This window comes from Pristiophorus japonicus, chromosome 1 (genome assembly GCF_044704955.1).
Source record: "Pristiophorus japonicus isolate sPriJap1 chromosome 1, sPriJap1.hap1, whole genome shotgun sequence".
In the NCBI taxonomy this organism is placed as follows: Eukaryota; Metazoa; Chordata; class Chondrichthyes; family Pristiophoridae; genus Pristiophorus; species Pristiophorus japonicus.
The window spans coordinates 482,215,157-482,237,064 of record NC_091977.1 but is presented as its reverse complement, the minus strand read 5'-3'; the positions used below and the strand labels follow the sequence as shown (position 1 = coordinate 482,237,064).

General features: G+C 42.7%; 2 protein-coding genes across 4 annotated transcripts in view; one reads left to right on the top strand and one right to left on the bottom strand.

Moving 5' to 3' along the window:
- Nucleotides 1-9,427, top strand: part of arf1 (ADP-ribosylation factor 1) — a 34,897-nt gene extending 25,470 nt beyond the window's left edge. For all 3 annotated transcript variants that reach the window (XM_070894910.1, XM_070894926.1, XM_070894918.1), the window contains exons 2-5: nt 1,810-2,000; nt 4,327-4,437; nt 7,001-7,125; nt 7,649-9,427. In XM_070894910.1, coding sequence (XP_070751011.1) covers nt 1,853-2,000; nt 4,327-4,437; nt 7,001-7,125; nt 7,649-7,810 — 546 coding nt within the window. In that variant the 5' untranslated portion in view covers nt 1,810-1,852 and the 3' untranslated portion in view covers nt 7,811-9,427. The remainder of the gene's footprint in view (nt 1-1,809; nt 2,001-4,326; nt 4,438-7,000; nt 7,126-7,648) is intronic.
- Nucleotides 9,428-10,070: 643 nt separating this feature from the next.
- c1h1orf35 (chromosome 1 C1orf35 homolog) overlaps nt 10,071-21,908 on the bottom strand; it is a 69,201-nt gene continuing 57,363 nt past the window's right edge. Inside the window, exons 7-8 of the mRNA XM_070894900.1 lie at nt 13,826-13,948; nt 10,071-10,440 (exon numbers count right to left, since the gene is read on the bottom strand). Of these exons, the coding sequence (XP_070751001.1) occupies nt 10,215-10,440; nt 13,826-13,948 (349 nt within the window). The 3' untranslated portion in view covers nt 10,071-10,214. The remainder of the gene's footprint in view (nt 10,441-13,825; nt 13,949-21,908) is intronic.

Genomic DNA, 21,908 nt, shown 5'->3' with positions numbered 1-21,908 from the left:
ATAAAGACGAGGATGGGAATTTTAAATTTTGAGCTGCTGGATTGGGAGCTAATATAAATCAGGTGAGGACCGGGTTATGGATGAGCGAGGCATGGTACAGTACTTTGCAAGTGGGGAGGGGGATGATTTTTTTTTTTCAAGGGAGGGAGATGGTATCTATCTGAGGAGAGAACACCCATTTACGACATCTGCTAGCATTGGGGCCAGGAAGGGAAGTTGGGTGGTCAGCAGGTTAGTGAGAATGAAATCGAAGGAGCAGTAGGACTTGAGCTCCACACCATCCAGTGGTGGAATAGACATATTCCAACAAAGAATGCTATTTCAGTGGAAAGTGGTAGTGAAAGTAAAGGTCACAGCAAAGCTCAGAAGCCAGTGGAGAAATGAGATTTGCCCCAAGAATAAACACATTTCTGCCTTGTTCAGCAAGGTCCTGAGTTCTAGCTGGAAGAGGTTACTTTAAATTGGAGATTGAGCAGCAGGGCAGAGTCACGGCAGCTGAGGCACATTGTCTAGTCTGGCAGAGCAGCGTAGTCATGATAACAGAGGAATTCAGGAAATCAAATGTGAGCAGAGTCACAACCGTTAATAAGAGCATAGGTTTTAAAAAAAAAAAGCAAAACAAGGTAGTCGCTTTAACTTGTAGATTGAGCAAAAATGTGCCCACTAGTAGAAGGGGGTATTTTAAACAGTGGATGGAGTTACAAAGGAGAGGAGTGGCCAGTCTGGGAGCCATCTTCCTTCACTTTCAATCACACGCAAGACGCACATAGCCATTACATTGTATTTTTTTCAGCGGAAGATTAATGTGTTCCCTTCCCTCCGATGTGCTCTACCTCTCCCATGTGCTGCTTTCTTCCCATCTCTCCTCTCATGCTGGCTTGGTCTATTCTCTCATCTGATAACTCTTGATCTTGCTGATATTGCCTGGGTGTATTTCTTCTGCTGTATTTTCCCACTTGAACCAGCTTGGCACGTTGGAAAGGCCTGTTTAGTGTTGCGTGTTCTTTGGTGGATCCAGGAATTATCGCACTAGTGAGGGAATGGTGTTAAGAAGGCCTTTCCAAATCATCAGACCTGTGAAATTCATGTAGGAGAAACTAGCAGCAAATAGAAAATGTCACCAGGGCTCATGGCCATGATTTGAACACTGCTGCTGTGATATCCTTTCACACTTCTGAAACAGTATTCCTTGTCACAGCTCTTATTTCCATTGTCGAGCTGAATTCCATATCAGAGTTTAAACCTGTCTCCCACCAAGTCCCTAGATAGTATAACCTATTAGTTTGTGGTTTAGTGATGTCTGCTGTGCATTTATTGGAATTGGTGTGGTGAATTATGTTTAAGCTATTCTCAACCTAGGTGCTTCCATTTATTTGCTATTCATTTTAGAGATTATAATTGTGCTGGAGTCCTTACTGAAAAGCAGATCTCTGGAGATTCGTGATCTGCAAAATCTACTTTGTTATCCTGGATGTCCCAGCCCCACTTTCTACAGAGGGTATAATGAAAAGCTGTCATTTGTGTTCTTAGCAAGTACTGTTGGATGAGATGACGGATGAGATTATTGATGGCCAAGTGTTAAGAATTAAAACCTGTGATGCACCTCTCAGGGCTCTGTTGGCGTTCTCCATTGAGTAGAGAATTGAACCTGCATCCCGCAGCATGTGATAACTGGTGGGGGTTTTACCAGTTTGCAGTACAAGTTGGAAAGCACGCAGTGCTGTTGCAACATTCATTTTGTGATGTGCTGATTATCATGTTCCTTTCCTGTATTTGGTGCCTGACACTTATTATCTTTTTCCTTTCCAGATTAATATTCAAGCCTTGTTGAGTTAAACCAGACGCTTCAGCCATGGGGCTAACATTCACCTCAATCATGAAATCCTTGTTTGGCAAAAAGGAAATGCGTATTCTCATGGTGGGTCTAGATGCAGCCGGCAAGACCACCATTTTATACAAACTTAAATTGGGTGAAATTGTAACCACTATTCCCACTATAGGTAAGTGAGTAGTACAAGGTTTGAATATGCCACTTCGTGACATGTGAACTGTTAACAGTTGTATTAATTGAGGTTGTTCTATTATGCATGAGAACATGTGAGATAGTGGCAGAAAAATCTCCCCAAGCTGCAACCATAGCAACAGAAGCAACTAGGGATAGGAAACCATAGTGAGAGTGATTTATTTTTAACAGCTGTATTTGCATAGATTTTTAAAAACTTTTTATATAGCATCTTATCAGAAACTTCTCAAAGCACTTCACATAATGCAATCCTGCTGAAGTGCAGTTCCTCCAACAGCACTTGGATTTTTCATTCATGTTGGCCACAAGTTGCCTATATTTTCCATAACTTCCTTGGACTGCTAGTTGTAATATTTGTTTGATGGCTTCAGAATGGACTGTTCACAGGGCATCTCTGGTGGGAGAAAACCACTCTGGATCAGTTCCTATGGACTGGGGGGTAGCTAATGTAACACCACTTTTTAAGAAAGGAGGGGGAGAGAAAATGGGTAATTATAGACCGGTTAGCCTGACATCAGTAGTGGGGAAAATGTTGGAATCAATTATTAAAGATGAAATAGCAGCGAATTTGGAAAGCAATGACCGGATCGATCCAAGTCAGCATGGATTTATGAAAGGGAAATCATGCTTGACAAATCTTCTAGAATTTTTTGAGTATGTAACTAGTAGAGTGGACAAGGGAGAACCAGTGGATGTGGTGTATTTGGAATTTGAAAAGGTCCCACACAAGAGATTGGTGTGCAAAATTAAAGCACATAGTATTGGAGGTAATGTACTGACGTGGATAGAGAACTGGTTGGCAGACAGGAAGCAGAGAGTCGGGATAAACGGGTCCTTTTCAGAATGGCAGGCAGTGACTAGTGGAGTGCCGCAGGGCTCAGTGCTGGGACCCCAGCTATTTACGATATACATTAATGATTTAGATTAAGGAATTGAGTGTAATATCTCCAAGTTTGCAGATGACCCGAAGCTGGGTGGTGGTGTGAGCTGTGAGGAGGATGCTAAGAGGCTGCAAGGGTGACTTGGACAGGTTAGGTGAGTGGGTAAACGCATGGCAGATACAGTATAATGTGGATAAATGTGAGATTATCCACTTTGGTGGCAAAAACATGAAGGCAGAATATTATCTGAATGGTGGCAGATTAGGAAATGGGGAGGTGCAACGAGACCAGGGTGTCATGGTACATCAGTCATTGAAAGTTGGCATGCAGGTACAGCAGGCTGTGAAGAAGGCAAATAGTATGTTGGCCTTCATAGCTAGGGGATTTGAGTATAGGAGCAGGGAGGTCTTGCTGCAGTTGTACAGGGCCTTGGTGAGGCCTCACCTGGAACATTGTGTTCAGTTTTGGTCTCCTAATCTGAGGAAGGACGTTCTTGCTATTGAGTGAGTCAGCGAAGGTTCACCAGACTAATTCCCAGGATGGCAGGACTGACGTATGAGGAGAGACTGGATCGACTGAGCCTGTATTCACTGGAGTTTAGAAGGATGAGAGGGGATCTCATAGAAACATGTAACATTCAGATGGGATTGGACAGGTTAGATGCAGGAAGAATGTTCCCAATGTTGGGGAAGTCCAGAACCAGGGGACATAGTCTTAAGAATAAGGAGTAAGCCATTTAGGACTGATGAGAAACTTCATCACTCAGAGAGTTGTTAACCTGTGGAATTCCCTACCGCAGAGAGTTGTTGATGCCAGTTCATTGGATATATTCAAGAGGGAGTTCGATGTGGCCCTTACGGCTAAAGGGATCAAGGGGTATGGAGAGAAAGCAGGAAAGGGTTACTGAGGTGAATGATCAGCCATGATCTTATTGAATGGTGGTGCAGGCTCGAAGGGCCGAATGACCACCTCCTGCACCTATTTTCTATGTTTACGGTGCTCCTTTTACCAGCTGATATTCTGCTGTTGGAAGAGTCACTCCAGGGCTAGTGTGCTCTACGCACCATCTTGAACATGAGATAGTGGCAGAAAAATCTCCCCAAGCTGCAACCATTGCAACAAAAGCAACTAGAGATGGGAAACCACAGTGAGAGTGATTTTTTTTTTTTAAACAGCCTTATTTGCAGAGATGTTTTTAAACTGTTTATATAGCATCTTATCAGAAACTGCTCAAAACACTTCACATATAATGGAGTCTTCTGAAGTGCAGTGCCTCTAACAGCATCTGTGGGAAGAGGTTGCTCCCAAGGATGTTGAGGCTTTGCACAGAACAAGAGTGGATCTCAGAGATACTGATTGGAAGATACAAAGGCATTTGTACATTGCAAAGATTTGTTGAGTAATGTTCTGTTTGTTTCCTAGGCTTCAACGTAGAAACTGTGGAATACAAAAACATTAGTTTTACAGTGTGGGACGTGGGCGGACAGGACAAAATCCGCCCACTTTGGCGCCACTACTTTCAGAACACACAAGGTGAGTGCAGTTCAAACGTTGCTTTGATTCTTTGATGTACTCATTGTCTTTGGAGAGATCCTAAATATTGAGCACTTGGTAATATTTTCACACTTCTTGTCGACAGGCTAACAATGTTTGAGAAAGGATTTGAGTGTGGCAGAGCCATGGTCTTGAATGGGAGAATGTGGGCTTTGCGCTTATGGTTACACAGCTCTTGGTGTTAACCACAGAAAGGAGCCAGGCCCACTCTATTCGCAGCTGCGGCAGGGAAATTTGGCAGGAAGCTATTCTATTGTCAAGAATCGAGCGCTCGATGAGTCACAAACAGCTCTGTCAAATGATTGGTCAATTGACACCTCCCAGATAGACATGAGCACATGCAGGCCTGGAAAGGTTCACAGCTTACTCCCTCCTGCTTTTTAACAGTATATTTTTGGTGAATCTTTGTTAATGGAGTCTCTTCCACTTCAATAATCCAGCATATTGAGCATTAGACTCGACACACCCAGATCAGTTGTAATGTGGGTTGGGTCCAGGGAGTGACTCCCCTCCACAGTCTCAATACAATGTGCCTTCACCCCAGTCATTAGTGGCCTTTCACTGGAGATGCTCATGTCTGCATATCTCTATAGTATAACCCACTCACAATTTGGTGATTTGATATGGTTGACCTTTGAAGAACCCATGGTTCTTAATGAATACTTTGCGTCTGTTTTCACAAAAGAGAGGGGCGATGCAGACACTGGAGGAGGAGGAGGGTGAAATATTAGATGAAATAAAGAGAGATGGTATTAAGGGGTTTAGCAGCTTTGAAAGTGGATAAATCCCCAGGCCCGGATGAAATGTATCCCAGGCTTTGACATGAAGCAAAAGAGGAAATAGCAGAGGCTTTGACCATTTTCCAATCCTCAGTGGTTTCAGGTTTGGTGCTGGAGGACTGCTAATGTGGTGCCTTTGTTTAAGAAGGGAGAAAGGGATAGACCGAATAATTACAGGCCAGTCAGCCTAACCTCAGTGGTGGGAAAATTATTTGGAAAAAAAATCCTGAAAGACAGGATAAATCTTCATTTAGAAAGACACAGATTAATCAAGGACAGTCAGCACGGATTTGTTAAGGTAAGGTTGTGTCTGACTAACTTGATTGAATTTTTCAAGGAGGGTCGATGAGGGCAGTGCGTATAATGAAGTGTATATGGATTTTAGCAAAGCTTTTGATAAGGTCCCACATGACAGACTGGCCATGAAAGTAAAAGCCCTTGGGATCCAGGGCAAAGTGGCAAGTTGGATCCAAAATTGGCTGAGGCAGGAAGCAAAGGGTAATGGTTGATGGGCGTTTTTGTGACTGGAAGAATGTTTCCAGTCAGGTTCCGCAGGGCTCAGTACTAGATCGCTTGCTGTTTGTGGTATATATCAATGATCCAGACTTGAATATAGGGGGTATGATTAAGAAATTTGCAGATGATGCTAAAATCGGCTGTGTGGTTAAGAATGCTGAGTACTGCTGGAAGATGTCAATCAACTGATCAGGCAGGCAGAACAGTGGCAAATGGAATTTAATCTGGAGAAGTGTGAGGTAATGCATTTGGAGAGGGCTAACAAGGAAAGGGAATACACATTAAATGGTAGGACACTGAGAAGTGTAGAGGAACAAAGGGACCTTGGTGTGCATGTCCACAGATCCCTGAAGGTAGCAGGCCAGGTAAATAAGAAGGCATACGGAATGCTTGCCTTTATTAGCCGAGGCATAGAATTCAAGAGCAGGGCAGGTTATGCTGGAACTGCATAAAACACTGGTTAGGCCACAGCTGGAGTACTGCGTGCAGTTCTGGTTACCGCATTACTCGAAGGATGTGATTGCACTGGAGAGGGTACAGAGGAGCTTTATGAGGATGTTACCGGGAGTGGAGAATTTAGCTATGAGGACAGATTGAATAGGTTGGGTTTGTTTTCCTTAAAACAAAAGAGGCTGAGGGGGAGACCTCATTGAGGTGTATACAATTGAGGGGCCTGGATATAGTGGATCGAAAGAGCCTATTTCCCTTAGCAGAGAGGTCAACAACCAGGGGGCATAAATTTAAAGTAATTGGTAGAATGTTTAGAGGGGATTTGAGGGGAAATTTCTTCATGCCGAGGGTTGTGGAGTTCTGGAACTCACTGCTTGAAAGGGTGGTAGAGGCAGAAACCCTCACTACATTTAAAAAGTACTTGGATGTGCACTTGAAGTGCTGTAACCAGCAGGGTTACGGACCGAGAGCTGGAAAGTGGGATTAGGCTGGATAGCCTCTTGGCCGGCACGGACACGATGAGCCGAAATGGCCTCCTTCCGTGCCGTATGATTCTATGAAAAGGCCACTGATTTCAGCAACATGCAGGGATAAAGTCCCACTCCTTTTCAGTTGGGGTTTCCTCATTACTCAGCAGAGTTCAGGGTACCAACAGTAGCTGTCTCCTGATACTAAGTAGTCACTCAGGCAAGGGTCATGGGGAGTTGATGTCATGGGAGAAGAGAGAAAATTGGGAGGAAACGGATAGGGGTGAGAAACTGCCTTCTCTGTTGTCACATCTTGTTGCTGTGTTCCAGGTTTGATTTTTGTGGTCGACAGTAACGACAGGGAGAGAGTGAATGAAGCTAAAGAAGAGTTGATGAGAATGCTCGCTGAAGATGAGCTCAGAGATGCTGTGTTGTTACTTTTCGCAAATAAACAGGTGAGTGCGTAGACTCATAGGACAGTCAACACTGATGTCCTCGGTCTCAGCCTTTAGGACAAAGGCCAGTATCCTTGAAATGGGGACCTGCCAGCCACACATCGAGTCAGCTATAATGGAGATGCACATCTCCCAAGACCTTATGCTGGCACCCTGGGCTGCCTTGTAAATGTACCACTCCTATCTGAATTGGTCTGCTTGTGTCCAGGAGTGCACTGGCATCAGGTAGATTGTCGTGGTTCATTCTCGTGTGTGTGTGTGCGCGCTGTACTCTGGTCACTGTGCCCGTCATGGGTATCGGTTAGTTTTGGTCTGATTACTGCTGGTATGAACGCTGTCTCTTAACTGCTTAAATGCAGCAAGTGAGTCACTTTCTTCTGACCTTAGCTGCTGGCATACTCCCACGTGGTACCTTTTGTCAAACTGTTTATTCCCCTCCCAAAGATCTGTGTGTGACACCAAGGAGTGGGCTGAATTTGAATCCGCTGCATGTTTCTAATTCTGCATTTCTTCTCTTCCCCAGGATCTGCCTAATGCAATGAATGCTGCAGAGATCACAGATAAGCTGGGTCTGCATTCACTCCGCCAGAGGACCTGGTTCATCCAGGCAACCTGTGCAACCAGCGGTGATGGCCTGTATGAAGGACTGGACTGGCTGTCCAATCAGCTCAAAAACAACAAATAACTCCTCCTTTTTCCTTCCTCCCTCCCCTCCTGCCCGTCCCTCTCCTTCCTGCTTTATTATGTAGTGTGGCAAACTGCTACTTTGTGGTATTGGGTGCCAGGAACCTGCTTCATTACATCCAATCACTAGAACTATAAATAACACCATTTGTATGGGTGAGAAGTACTGACTTGAAAGCAAATATGCGGTTTCTTATTTAAAATGTGTATATATCGTCCCTTTTTGTAACGAGGCAGTTTCCTGCTACTCCTATGCAATATTTACCCCCATGGTTGTTTGTTTTCCCTTTTGAAGATTTAAACTGACTTGTAAGTATTTAGTGTAGGAAAGGGATACAGAGCTTAGAAATGGGAGCTGTTTATGCACACTCCCAACAGTACAACGCACTTTGAAGTCTCGTAGCAGATTTGGCTTGCTAGCTCTGAAATGAGGCTTTTCTGTGGTGTGGGGCATGGCTTTTTGATGATTGGAGGGAACCTTGCAACTGACCTTTTTTGTTTTTCAACTTGTGTTTTTCTCGTTGCCCAAAGCTGGGATTTCAGGAGTGAAGGACTGCTTGTGTTTTTATTTTAAACTTCTAACACACACTCTTCAAACTGGGTTCAGATTCTCCTGCACGGTCTTGCAAGTCAGTCTCTGTTAACGCTTGCTCAAGTATCCCTTTCCTAGGACCTATGCGGGCTGGATTTGAAGTTCAACAGAATAAAAATATATTCTAACCCACTTTTCTGCCTTCTGAATAATTTAAAGTCCAACTCTTAAATGGCTTAATTTAAAATCTGATCTGATAGGTTAAATTATTTTACAGTGAAGAGCTGGAGGTTTGTGTTTTTTGTGAACTAGGGGCCACTGTTGAACTTAGCTTTACGATAGGAATTGCATCGGGGAAGAGCAAGGGAGAAAGAAGAGAAAGTTAGTGACCATAGCAGCAAGTCTTGAACTGTTAACTGAAGCGAAAAGATGCGAGTATCAAGGAATGCCAGCTTTACCTAATTTATACCGCCTGTTCAAATCTAGAGTCTTGTGCTGGATATTCCTTTCTCCCTCACGACTCGCCCCATACCAACACAGTAAGCTGACCACAGCATGCAGGCACTGTTGGGTCAGATGGAAAAGGAGATCTTTTTTTTGGCTTTTGTTAGCTTGTCCCTTGGCTAATGTATGGCAGGTAGCAATGTCCGATAAACGCACCTAAACCCCCCAACCCTCCTTGTTTTTCCCCAATGTGTTGAAACTACATGTATGAGTCATTCCATTTTTGGTGTTGCGCAGGACATCATATTTCCATCAATTCCTATTTCCTTTCCCTCTCCCAAACCATCCTCCAAATATGTGGAAATCAAAGCAAGACCCATTCATCTGATACATGAATACTGCAAGGACCTGGTTTGCCAGCAGAAAGCTGTTTTTTTTTTCTTTACCTTGGTTGAGGCTGAGAAACTATTTGGACAGTAAATATGTGGATCTGATCAGGATGGGTTATTGATGTGAAGTTAATCCTTTCATTACACACACACTACTAATCAAATGTTTTGTATACTTGTTTCAATTTTCATTTTGACAAACAAGCACTGTAATTAAAGCTGTTAGAATAAAATCTAAGATTCCTGAACTTGACTTTTGGTTCCTGCCCTTGCCTCAGCTTGATCTTTTAAATTATTTTCCTCTTTAGTTAGGTGCATGATCAATAGACGTGTGATATGGCAAATCTCAGTTTCTTGCACTTTACAGCATAAAATTCCCATACTGCGCACCTCTAAGTAAAAGCCTGAAGAGTCATAGCTGGTATCAGCAATAAATCACCATTCCCTGTTGGACTCTGGGATCAGGATATTAAGGGTCAAACTGTCTTTAAAGAGGAAACATGTTTAGAAAATGGTCCCTCCATCCTGTCTGAGATGCTACTTTGCTGCAACAGGCAGAAATAATTTATGTAGAAAGTGAAAATGGTGGACATGGGGACACCTCACACCACTATTTCCATATTTAAGAGCAGAGGGGAAAAAACTGGCCAGAGAAGAAATGGTCAAGTGTTTTTATTTAATGTTAACATTTACATCTTTTTAGATTTATAGATTCTCCAGCTAATACACTCATTGGGCTGAATAATGTTGCAGTTAATTGCTATCCTGGCAGCTCAAGAGACTGCCAGTGTCTCAGGAGGCTTATATCCTACCAACAGCCAGTAATGAACAGCCATCCTCTGCTGCCTCAAACCCTGAGCAGCATTGAGCCTATTGTATAAAAAAAAAATTCACAATTTGAATGTTAAATCTTTTTAATTCATAGAATCTGCCTTTTAACATTTCAAAAGCCAATGGCTGGGACAGTGAAAGTCTACTGTCCCATCTCTCTCTCCCCACCCCCACCACACACAATGGTTAATTACTCTCTGCCATTGAGTTTAACCATTCGAGTCACTATTGTGCAACTGCTGTGAGCCAAGTGTCGATTTTGAGCTGGTTCTCTGCCTGTCGCCTGCTGAACATTGCCCCTTGCTGTTGTGCCTCCTAGCCTCTGACCGTGATGACAGATGAGGGTTGGTTCTGCTGCCCACACAAGAATCTGCATCATGCCGCCGTCCACCACGCTGCTCATTCAGCTCACGCTCGGATGATGAATGGTATCTTCTGCAAAATCATGTGGGGCAGTAAAGAGAAGAGGTAGTAGAAACACTAAACCATAGACTCAAAACACTTTCATCACAGATTAGATGCAGAGCAAAGCTCCCTTCTACACTAAACAATGCGCCTAGGACATGAGCTCTGCTGCGCTCATTTTTTAATTTCCTTCTGAGATTGCCAATTTTGTTAAATTAAGGGTGTTTTAAGATATGGGATCCATGTCCTTTGCAGCCTTACTGGTGACAGCCTCCGAGTCAATATTGAACCTTTATGGCTGGGTTGGAACGGGAACTATATTGTGGAATTGTCCTACAATGACACAAACAGTTTCTCTTCAACATTTCCAGCATAATTCAGTCAAACAAGTGCAAAAGGGCCTTTATTGCAAAGGGGATGGAGTATAAAAAAAAGCAGGGAAGTCTTACAGCTAAAAAAGGAATACTGTGCAGTTTTGGTTTCCATATTTACAAAAGGATATACGTGCTTTGGAGGCAGTTCAGAGAAGGTTCGCTAGGTTGATTCCAGGGATGAGGGGGTTGACGAAGAAAGGTTGAGTAGGTTGGGCCTCTACTCATTGGAATTCAGAAGAATGAGAGGGGGCTTGACAAGGTGGATGCAGGGAGGATGATTCCACTGATGGAGACTAGAACTAGGGGCATGAGAATAAGGGGCCACCCATTTAAAACAGATGAGAAACAACTGAGGGTTTGTAAATCTGGAATTTGCTGCCTCAGCTGTGGAAGCTGGGACATTAAGAAACTGTCTATTTCAGTCTTAAATTTATTCAAACGATAAGGGGAGCGGGCGGGGAAGTGGAGTTAAGTCCATGATCAGATCGGCCATGATCTTATTGAATGGCAGAGCAGGCTCGAGGGGCCGTATGGCCTATTCCTGGTCCTATTTCTTATGTTCTTAAAAGTTTGTGGAATTTTAACCCCAAGTTGCACCCAGCGCAATCTTTTGCACTGCTTTAAAAAAAACATTGCACTCTTAACAGAGACATAGAAAATAGGTGCAGGAGTACGCCATTCAGCCCTTTGAGCCTGCACCACCGTTCAATATCATAGCTTCAGTACCCCATTCCTGCTTTCTCTCCATACCCCTTGATCCCTTTGGCCGTAAGGGGCCACATCTAACAAACTGGCCTCAACAACTTTGTGGCTCCACCCACAAAAATAGCCTCGCCCCCAGATCGAATTAATCACGATGGCAAGTTTCCACTAATTCCATTAGTTTCTGGGCCTTAAACTTTTTTGGGGCACTACTTGTATTTATATAGTGCTTTTAACTTAGTAAAATGTCCCAAGGCACTTCACAAGTGTATTATCAAATAAAACTCAACACTGAACCACACAAGGAGATAATAGGGCAGATGACCAAAAAATTCGTCAAAGTGGTAGGTTTTAAGGAGTGTCTTCAAAAGGAAAGAGGCTTTGGGCCTCGGCAGCTGAAGTCACAGCAGCCGATTGTGGAGCAATTAAAATTGGATCTGCACAAAAGGGCAGAACTGAAGGGTTGTAGAGCTAGGGAGGAATTTAAACACATGAATGAGAATTTTAAGACCAAGGTGTTACTCAAACGGGAGCTAATGTAGGTCAGTGAGCACAGGGGTGATGGGTGAATGGGATTTGGTGCGAGTTAGGATATGCCAGCAGAGTTTTCGATGAGCTTAAGTTTAAGCTCTCGTTTTATACAACACCAAGACCAACGGTTAGGCTATTTTTCACTTGATAATCAGTCATTTGTCCATATTTTTGCCAGCAACGCTCACATTCCATAAACAAATTAAGAATGTGTGCTGCTCACTCGAAGTTCTGGGACTGACTAAAACCTAACTCCACTCCATCTGGTTTTACCTCCAACTATGTTCCCTGTGCAAACTGACACGGTGACAGTGTAGCACTTGCCTCCAGCTCCTAGTGCATCCTCTCCCTTTACTCCTTGCACCCTCCTCTTCAAGATTGTCCTCGTCTAGCTGCCTCTCGGTTATCTCCCGGTTCAGTCCCAAGCTGAGCTTTCCATATGCTCATCATCACAAAATACGCTTGCTTCCACAGTGTCAGCCCCTTATCGATGTCTTGTCACCTTCAGACTCGATTACTCCTGGCCGACCTCCCATTCTCCCACCCTCTGTAAACTACAACTTATACAAAACTCATGCACGACTCCTGTTCCACACCAAATTACCCCAGTCCTTGCAGATTCTGCCAAGGAATCCAACTTAAATCCTTACTGTTGTATTTAAATATCCCTCCATGGCCTCTTGCTCCACCATTCTAAAATGTCCTACATCCTCCCCTCACCACAACCTTTTGTCTATCTCCACCCATCTCTTCACCCCATTATTGACCTTAGAATTCTCGTTTTAAATGCAGTGATTATGTGTACGAACATTTTGCATGGCCATCTGCGCATGTACACTTACCGAGGCTGCACATGCGCAGTACCCAACAGTTGTGGTCTGTGTTGGCCACGCTGTCTTCAACTGTGGGAGAACTGGATCCATCAGGGTGGGGAGAAGGGGGGGGAGGGAGGAAAGGAAAAAGAGGGGGGAGGGGGGGAGGAAATGAGTGAGAACATGATCCAGATGGCAAGTTGCTCACGTACTTCCAGCTTCACCCCTTTTACACCTCTCTCTCTCTCTCTCTCCTCCCCCTAGACCAGATTGATCTCTCGGAAAGCTCAGTTCATGTGTGGCAAGTGACATCATTGGAAAACATGGTCACTATTTAGTTCATACCCAAATAAGCATGTTAACAATCTGCGACCCACACACAGTGCCCCATTTATGGAGGGTGGGGGAGGGGGTGGAAGGGGTGAAGAGATCAGGAACTTGGGCGAGGGGGAGGTGGTCAGGTACTTGGGCAGTGGGGGCAGAAACCTGTTTGGGGGGTGGAAGGAGGTCTTAACACACAAGGGTGAGCCCTGACTGTTCCAAGTGAGCTATGTTCTGCCAAGAGTAGGTAGTCAGAATGACTCGAATTGTACTTTGCAAAGTAATTGATCTAAGTACATATTCCAGAGAAGCTGCTGGTTGTGTCTTGTCCTCTACGGGGACCAATCAGAAATCACGACTGGTCATCCAAGGGTACTAATCAGAACGTCTGTGTTGCAAATAGACACACCTTTTAAAAACCCATCTCGTCACCCAAGCTTTCGGTTCCCCGCCTAGTCTCTCCCATCTCGCTTGGCATCTTTTTTCTACGGTGTTGTGAAGTTGTTTGCATTAAAGGCCATGTTGATGCAATTTATTGCTTCTTTTGAAGCTCCTTTTCCGGTAAATGTAAAAAGAAAAGGACCTTCATCGAACCAATCATGTTCACTCCCGATTATGACAAGATGCACAGGGTCACTCGTTCCCCCATCCCCCATCCCTCATCCTGTTATCTACCTGTCTCGATGGCTTGACTCAGAAGGTGACGATTTTGTTCGGTTCTTTTCCTTCTTTTTCTTCTTTTCCTTCTTTTCCTTTTTGCTCTTTTTCTCTCTCTTGTGTCGCTTTCGGCCTTCAAACCTGGAGTGTTGGATCGAGAGACTGTACTGAGAAACTGAGACAGTCACAAGCTTCCATTCGAACCCCCATCTGTTCATCTAGAATCCAATAAATCAGACACCAGCCCAAAAAACATCGCCACCCGACCACAACCTCCAACATGTGTAACTGCCCGACCAATCATATTTTCGAATGCCTTCTCGGAAGCACCCTTATGCAGAATGTTACGCTTTCAGTGGTACATGAAAGAAAGATCTTCCATGACCTCAGGACGCCACAAAGTGCTTCACAGCCAATTAAATGCTTCTGAAGTATAGTCACTGTTGTAATACAAGAACATAAGAATTAGGAGGAGGAGTAGGCCATTCAGCCCCTCGAGCCTGCTCTGCCATTCAATAAGATCACAGCTGATCTTCTACCAAAAATACACTATCTCCATATCCCTTGATTCCCTTAATATCCAAAAATCTATCAATCTATGTCTTGAATATAACTGAACCTCCACAGCCCTCTGGGGTAAAGAATTCCAAAGATTCACAACCCTCAGTGAAGAAATTTCTCATCTCAGTCCTAAATGGCCGACCCCTTATTCCAAGACGGTGACCCTTGGTTCTAGACTCCTCAGCCCCAGGAAACATCCTCCCTGCATCTGTCCTGTCAAGCCCTGTAAGTATTTTGTATGTTTCAATGAGATCACCTCTCATTCTTCTAAACACTAGAGAATATAGGCCTCGTCTACTCAATTTCTCATAAGACAATACCCCCATCCCAGGAATCAGTCTGGTGAACCTTTGTTGCACTCCTTCAATGGCAAGTATATCCCTCCTTACATAAGAACATAAGAAATAGGAGCAGGGGTAGGCCATATGGCCCCTCGAGCCTGCTCTGCCAGTCAATACGATCATGGCTGATCCGATCATGGACTTGGGTCCACCTCCTTGCCCGCTCCCCATAACCCCTCATTCCCTTATTGTTTAAGAAACTATCTATTTCTGTCTTGTATATGTATAACATAAGTATATACCCTGTACACTCAATGTACAGTACATAAGACCACTGAATGTATCTTCACACTGTATACACTATGCCTGTACCACCAAGGGTGCAACTGGTGGAGACCTAGGGATCATCTGTACACCACAGGTAACCAAGTATAAAAGGGAGCTCACCATACTGTACCCTCATTCAGGAGCTGCAATAAATGTACTAAGGTCACAACAGTTCAAGTGCAATACCTTACCTCGTGGAGTCATTACTAGAGTGCTTACAGACACAATAGGTCTTAAATTTATTCAATGTCCCAGCTTCCACAGCTCTCTGAGGCAGAGTTCCACAGATCCACAACCTTTTAGAGAAGAAATTTCTCCTCATCTCAGTTTTAAATGGGCAGCCCCTTAGTCTAAGATTTTGCCCTCTAGTTCTAGTCTCCCCATCAGTGGAAACATCCTGCAAGTTGAGATAGTGTTTTAATAATGCTTTTGTTCAACTGTTGTATGATAAAAGTAAAATGTGTGTAAACTTAGTTAACCATGGTAAAAACTGAGAAGCAAAGCATCATGGTAAATTGAGCCATTATTATGCTAACCATTTATTAGTAACTGCTGAAACATTATTAAAGAAGCAGTAGCAGGACATTTGGAAAAGCAAAATTCGGTCAGGCAGATTCAGCATGGATTTATATAGGGGAAGTCATGTTTGACAAATTTGCTGGAGTTCTTTGAGGATGCAACGAACGGGGTGGATAAAGGGGAACCAGTGGATGTGGTGTATTTGGACTTCCAGAAAGCATTTGACAAGATGCCACATAAAAGGTTACTGCACAAGATAAAAGTTCACCGAGTTGGGGGTAATATATTAGCATGGATAGAGGATTGGCTAACTAACAGAGAACAGAGAGTCGGGATAAATGGTTCATTCTTTGGTTCGCAACCAGTAACTAGTGGGGTGCGCAGGGTTCAGTGCTGGGACTCCAACTATTTACAATCTATATTAACGACTTGGAAGAAGGGACTGAGTGTAACGTAGCCAAGTTTTCTGATGATACAAAGATGGGAGGAAAAGCAATGAGTGAGGAGGACACAAAAAATCTGAAAAAAGACATAAACAGGCTAGGTGGGTGGGCAAAAATTTGCCAGATGGAGTATAATGTTGGAAAGTGTGAGGTCATGCACTTTGGCAGAAAAAAAATCAAAGAGCAAGTTATTTAAATGGAGAAAGATTGCAAAGTGTCATAGTAGAGCGGGACCTGAGGGGTCCTTGTGCATGAAACACAAAAGGATAGTATGCAGGTACAGCAAGTGATCAGGAAGGCCAATGGTATCTTGGCCTTTAATGCAAAGAGGATGGAGTATAAAAGCAGGGAAGTCTTACTACAGCTATACAAGGTATTGGGTGAGACCACACCTGGAATGCTGCATGCAGTTTTGGTTTCCATTCAAAGGAAGACTAAGACTAAACAATGGAAACCAGATAAAGCGATGAATTTAATTGCATATGCAGCAATGTACTGTTGTCCTCAAGCAGGATGAGAGAATGCTTGAACAACAGAATCAGATTGACCTTCTGCAGAGTCAAGTTGCCTCCGCTACTGCGGTCATACAAAAGCAGTGTGTGAACGCAGTTCAGGCTGGCTCAGTGCTGCAGAATCTTGATGAAGCCAAGTGTCAGATAGGCACCTTAACAAAAGATAATAACTGTCTCACCAGACAATTAGATGATTCACAGGGAGCTTTAAGAGAAGGCCCCAAAGAGATGTGGATCATAGGCACTGTCATGCCATTATTAATCAGTTAGAGAGACAACTGGGTAAACAACAAGCAGTGGTTGTAGCCGTAACCATGGGTGACCCTTACTAAAATTACAGCCCGGAATGTAATGCATCTGGTGGAAATTGCAAGTGCTTGGTTGAGATAGTATCCCAAGTGAATGAGAAAAAAACTAAACTTAAAGAAGCTGTTTAGTAACTGGCTAACACAACCCACCTCTGTGTGCAGCATGGAGACTTGAGAAACAGGATAAGCATAAAGTGCAGGAGTGTTGGCCCAGGCCACGGTCCTCTTCGCCCGCTCAGGCCCCGGCTCCAAATCTCTCTCCCCCCGCCCCCCAACTCCGACTCTCTTCCCCCTTCCCCCCACCCCTCTCAGGGAGCTCAGAGGGCCAGCAAGCAGTGGCGGGGACCAAGAGGGGGGTGGAAGACAGAGAGAGAAATAGACTAGGGGGAAGAGAGGGAGAGAGAGAGACTGGGGGGTGGGGGAGAGGGAAGGGAAAGTGGCTGGTGGGTAGAGAGAGTGAAAGAGGCTGGGGGGGGAGGGGAAGAATGAGAGAGGCGAGTGGGGCGCTGGGGCAGAGAGCGAGAGAAGCTGGGGGAGGAGAGAGAGAGACTGGGGGAGGGGGTAGGGAGGAAAGAGAGAGAGGCTGGGGGGGGTGGTAGGGAGGAAAGAGAGAGACTGGGGGGGGGCGCGGGGGAGAGACGGGGCGAGGGAGCAATCGGAGGAGAGAAAGGGAACTCAGGGAAGACAGATCACGTTCTTTCAACCTCGCTGGAGTGGATAATATCCAGAAGTCACGATACTGTCACTGCTCACTTCATACCCAGTAAACCTGTTAACAATCCGTACACAATGCCTGCCCCATCTATGGTGGGGTGTGGGGGGCAGGGAGAAGGATGCATGCGCTGGGGTAAGGCACTTTGGCTGGGGGCAGGCAGGCACTTGGACTGGGGTAAGGCACTTTGGCTGATGTACTTGGATTGGGGAAGGCACTTCGGCTGGGGGAGGAATCCACTTGTGCTGAGGTACCAGACTTCAGCCGGGGGAGGGATCTACTTGGACTGGGATAAGGCACTTTGACTGGCCCTTTGCTGTCTTCTGGGGAGCTCTGTCCTCTGTCGCTTCAGGAAGTCAAAGAGGATCGAGCTACAATTTGCAGAGTCAGTGAGATTTTTTGATGGACAGTTCCAGTTACACATTCCTGTGAAACTTCAGGGTGTGGCTTATCTTCCAAGGGGACCAATCATAGACAAAGGGTGGAGCATGGTGACCATTTTTGCAGTACAAATAAATGCATCCTTAAAAGAAATTGTCTATTATGTTTGTTTAAGCGCCACCCACTTCTGTGCAGAAGCTAACTGGTTAACCCTTTTGTCATGGATGTGGGAAGTTTTACAAAAGTGTGGATAAATTGAGCGTTAAAAATGTACACTGTGCATCTAGAATTGAATTAAATTTTAAGTTAGAAACGCAGGTGCAGATTTATTTTGATGATGATTTACTGAGCCCAAAAGATAAAACTTCAGCCTTGAAGTTACAGTTGCTAAAAAAAATTGATGAACTGGACGTTTTAATTGGATTACAGAAAAAAATTGCGATTGTGTTGTGCAGTTTAAATTAAAATGTGCGGTCTCGTTTTAAATCAATTTGAATCCTAACAAAGCACTGTCTTTTCAATTTGATTGTTGTAAGCAAATCAATTTGAATGTTTAAAAAGCACCGCCTTCTTTAGTGTCCTTTTTTAAAAAAAAAATAGTATCCCTTTTCTTTAAAAAAAAGCCTGCATGAATTGCTCAAAGCTAAGGGAAGCTCCCCTCTCTTTTTCCTTTTGTGTAGAATTTATGTGATCTTTGTTAAAAATACAAAAAATAATTCAATTATATTCAGTGTTTTTACAGTCAATTGGAAAGGCATCCAAAGAAAGAAGAATATGGAAACTGACATAACTTATGTTATTTTGTTTTATTTTATCTACTCTGTATTGTGTTTAGTATTAATATTGGCTATGAAAAAAAAAGATATTGGTCTGAATGTAATTAGAATTATTGAGGTTAATTAACTAATGAAAACCGCATCTCATTGTGGCCACGGTGAAATTCTGGTTATTTCAAAGTGTGAATGTCCTGTTCCGGACATGAGACTTTCACGTTGAAAAAAAAAAATGAATGAAGACATCCTATGTTGATAATGATTTTTGCTAGGAAAAAAAATAAAAGTTGCCGTTTGGTTGTTTGGAAAATTTTATTTTAAATCAAGTGAAAGCTTTTAGTTCAGTAAGAGATTTAAATAAAAGATTGGCAGTATTTGAATTAGAATTTTGAGACAAGCCATTTTCTCTGATGAGAGACAGAAATGCCATTTGGAGACGACGAGATGATATGGAAGTAGCCTTGTAAATAATTTGCAAACACTTGAATTGCAAGCACTTTAAGGCATTTGTAAACTATCACTTGTTTTTGAAATTAAAACTTAATTTAACGTATAAAATCGAGAGAGGAAGTTTTGAAGGGAAAAGACTGTAAAAGAAACATCAGGACAGTTTTTTTTTAAATAAAAAAAAAATTACATGGTGACTTAATAACGTCAATGTTTTTCTCTGCCTTCTTATGAACCTAGAAAGAATTTCCGCTGACGTGTGTTTTTTAAAAATTCAGCAAGGATCCATTTTTTGAATTCCTGCATGAAATTTTAAATCTATTGGACATTATGATGATTTGATAAATTAACTCCTTGGGCTCTTAAGTAGAGCTACAATTTAAATACTCAAGAAAGGAAAATCTAACTGAAGTTTAAAGGGAAAATTGCTGTGTATAAAGAGAAAAGTTTTCGGGGAAATAAACTGAACATTGACAAAGCCTGTCACTGTAGCAATACTGCTGTTTGGATTTGTGATAAGTTTGAAATTATGAAATGGATTCGGGCACAATATAGCTGGTTATAAAGAATGTTTTTAAAAAGGGAAGTGTTAATAACTTGGACCAAGTTAGAACATTTGATTTATGTTTTCTATCTTTAATATTGTATTGGGCAAAAGGCTACTCCAGAGCTCATGAGATATGAATAGAAATTAATGGAGTGCCCCACTTAAGATACAAGATAGAAAGAGGAAAAGTACACAACCAAATGGGAATTTTACAAACATTTGTGTGAAAGTCAGGAAAGTGTAGTTAAGAATAGTAAACCAATAGCTTTCTCTTGGAGACATTTGTGTCCTTGCTCATGAACTTTTTAAGAAAACTGGCCACTATCCAATACATTGGGAACATGCAGTGGAAGATAAGCAAAGACCTCCAGACAATCTTTTGATAATATCACCTGAAAGCCCGAGATGGCTTGTATCGGACGGCATCGAGATAACGGTGTGCATGTGCAGACATGATTAGCATGCGAAAATGCATGGTGAATTTGCACTGAAGAACGGGTCTCAGACATGCTGACAACAGCAAGACATGAAATGTTTCATGTGGCTCAGGAAGTGAGACTTTTTAATGCATTGACACATACTCCATCGAGAAACTATCTAATTAATGAAACAATCAGAAGACAGTTAAACACACTGGTACCTGTTAGAGAGACTGAAAGTATGTTCAAAATAAAATTAAAGTTTAAGTTGAAAGAAAACAATTGAAGGCTAGGGAGAAATAAATTTAGTAAGAATTATCCACACTGGATAGATACAAGTAAGAGAGATCTAGAGAATCTTTTAAGTCCATAACTTGTTGTTTAGATGTTAAACTTTAGCTTTCTTTACAATGTTAGTTTTCTTTGTCTCACAAGTTCGAATTCTGAATAAGTTTTACATTAGTCAAATCGTAAATAAGTCCTGAGTCTGTCCTAATTAAGACAAGTTTTACATTAGTCAAGTGGTAAATAAATCTGTTCTAATTTTGATCATGTAGCAACACTTTGATGCATAAGCCAATGTCTATGACTAACCAATACAAAAAAAATCGAATTGATTAGAACACAAAATTCCATGAAAAGGCGTAAATATGGGAAATCAAAATCATACCATAATTCAGAAAGGAAGAAGTTTGTGTCAAAGCGTATGGATATCGGAGGTAGTGAATTGATCTGGATATACTGCTGATCCAGATTAAGATGGCTAGCCAACATCATGATAAAGTGAGGCGTCGGAAAGAATTCCTCAGCCTCAAGGTGGGGATACTGTAAGATAAAACTTACCTGCATGTTGAGATAGTGTTTTAATAATACTTTTGTTTAAATGTTATATGATAAAAGTAAAATGTGTGTAAGCATGGTACAAACTGAAAAGCAAAGCATCATGGTAAATTGAGCCATTATTTTGTTAACCATTTTTTAGTAACTGCTGAAGCAGCTTCATTTAGAACTAGAATGATGAAGGCCAGAATATTAATCAGTAAGATAAAGGTATGCAGCATGTACCATTTCTTATCATAATTTTGTAAAGCCAAGCGCAGTAATGAATTCTGTGTGATATGGTCTGTGTAAAGGTTCTCAGAGGAGATATAGAGATAACATAGAAAGGTTAAAGGCAGTAGATTTAGAATGATCCATTGTAAGGCTGGAACAGCCGCAGACTCACAGCATTTGACTGGGAGGAAAAAGGTATAAAGTAACAGCTATTGGACTTTGGACGCAGAACTAACACAGAAGACGACTTGAGGAGGACTACGGTCAACAGAACACAGCAAAAATCAGCGCCACAGTCACTCAATAGGCTACCGTTGAGGTTGAAAGGAACAGACTGTCAACTATCGCCTTGTTAAGTATTATTTCTTTGTACTGGAAGTAAACTACTTAATAAAACCTGTTGTACTCATTTACAATATACCTGTACCCAGTGTGGTTTATTGTGGTCAGGGACATAAGTCTCTTCACTACCACTACTGTTTGGGGTTATAAACAACTCCCACCAATGTTTTCTGCCCCTTGCCGTTTCTTAGCTCCACCCAAACCGATTCTACTTCTTGATTTTCCGAGCCAAGAACCTTTCTCTCCACTGTCTTTATCCATCCTTTATCAGGGCTACCCCTCCTCGTTTTCAATTTTGCGTATCTCTTCTAAAAGTTAAGTATCCTGGAATATTTAGTACCCAACCTTGGTCACTTTGCAACCACGTCTCTGTAATGGCTATTAGATCAAACCTATTCATTTCCATCTGTGCTATTAATTCATCTATTTTGTTGTAAATGCTTCGCACATTCAGATATAGTGCCTTTAGCTTTGAC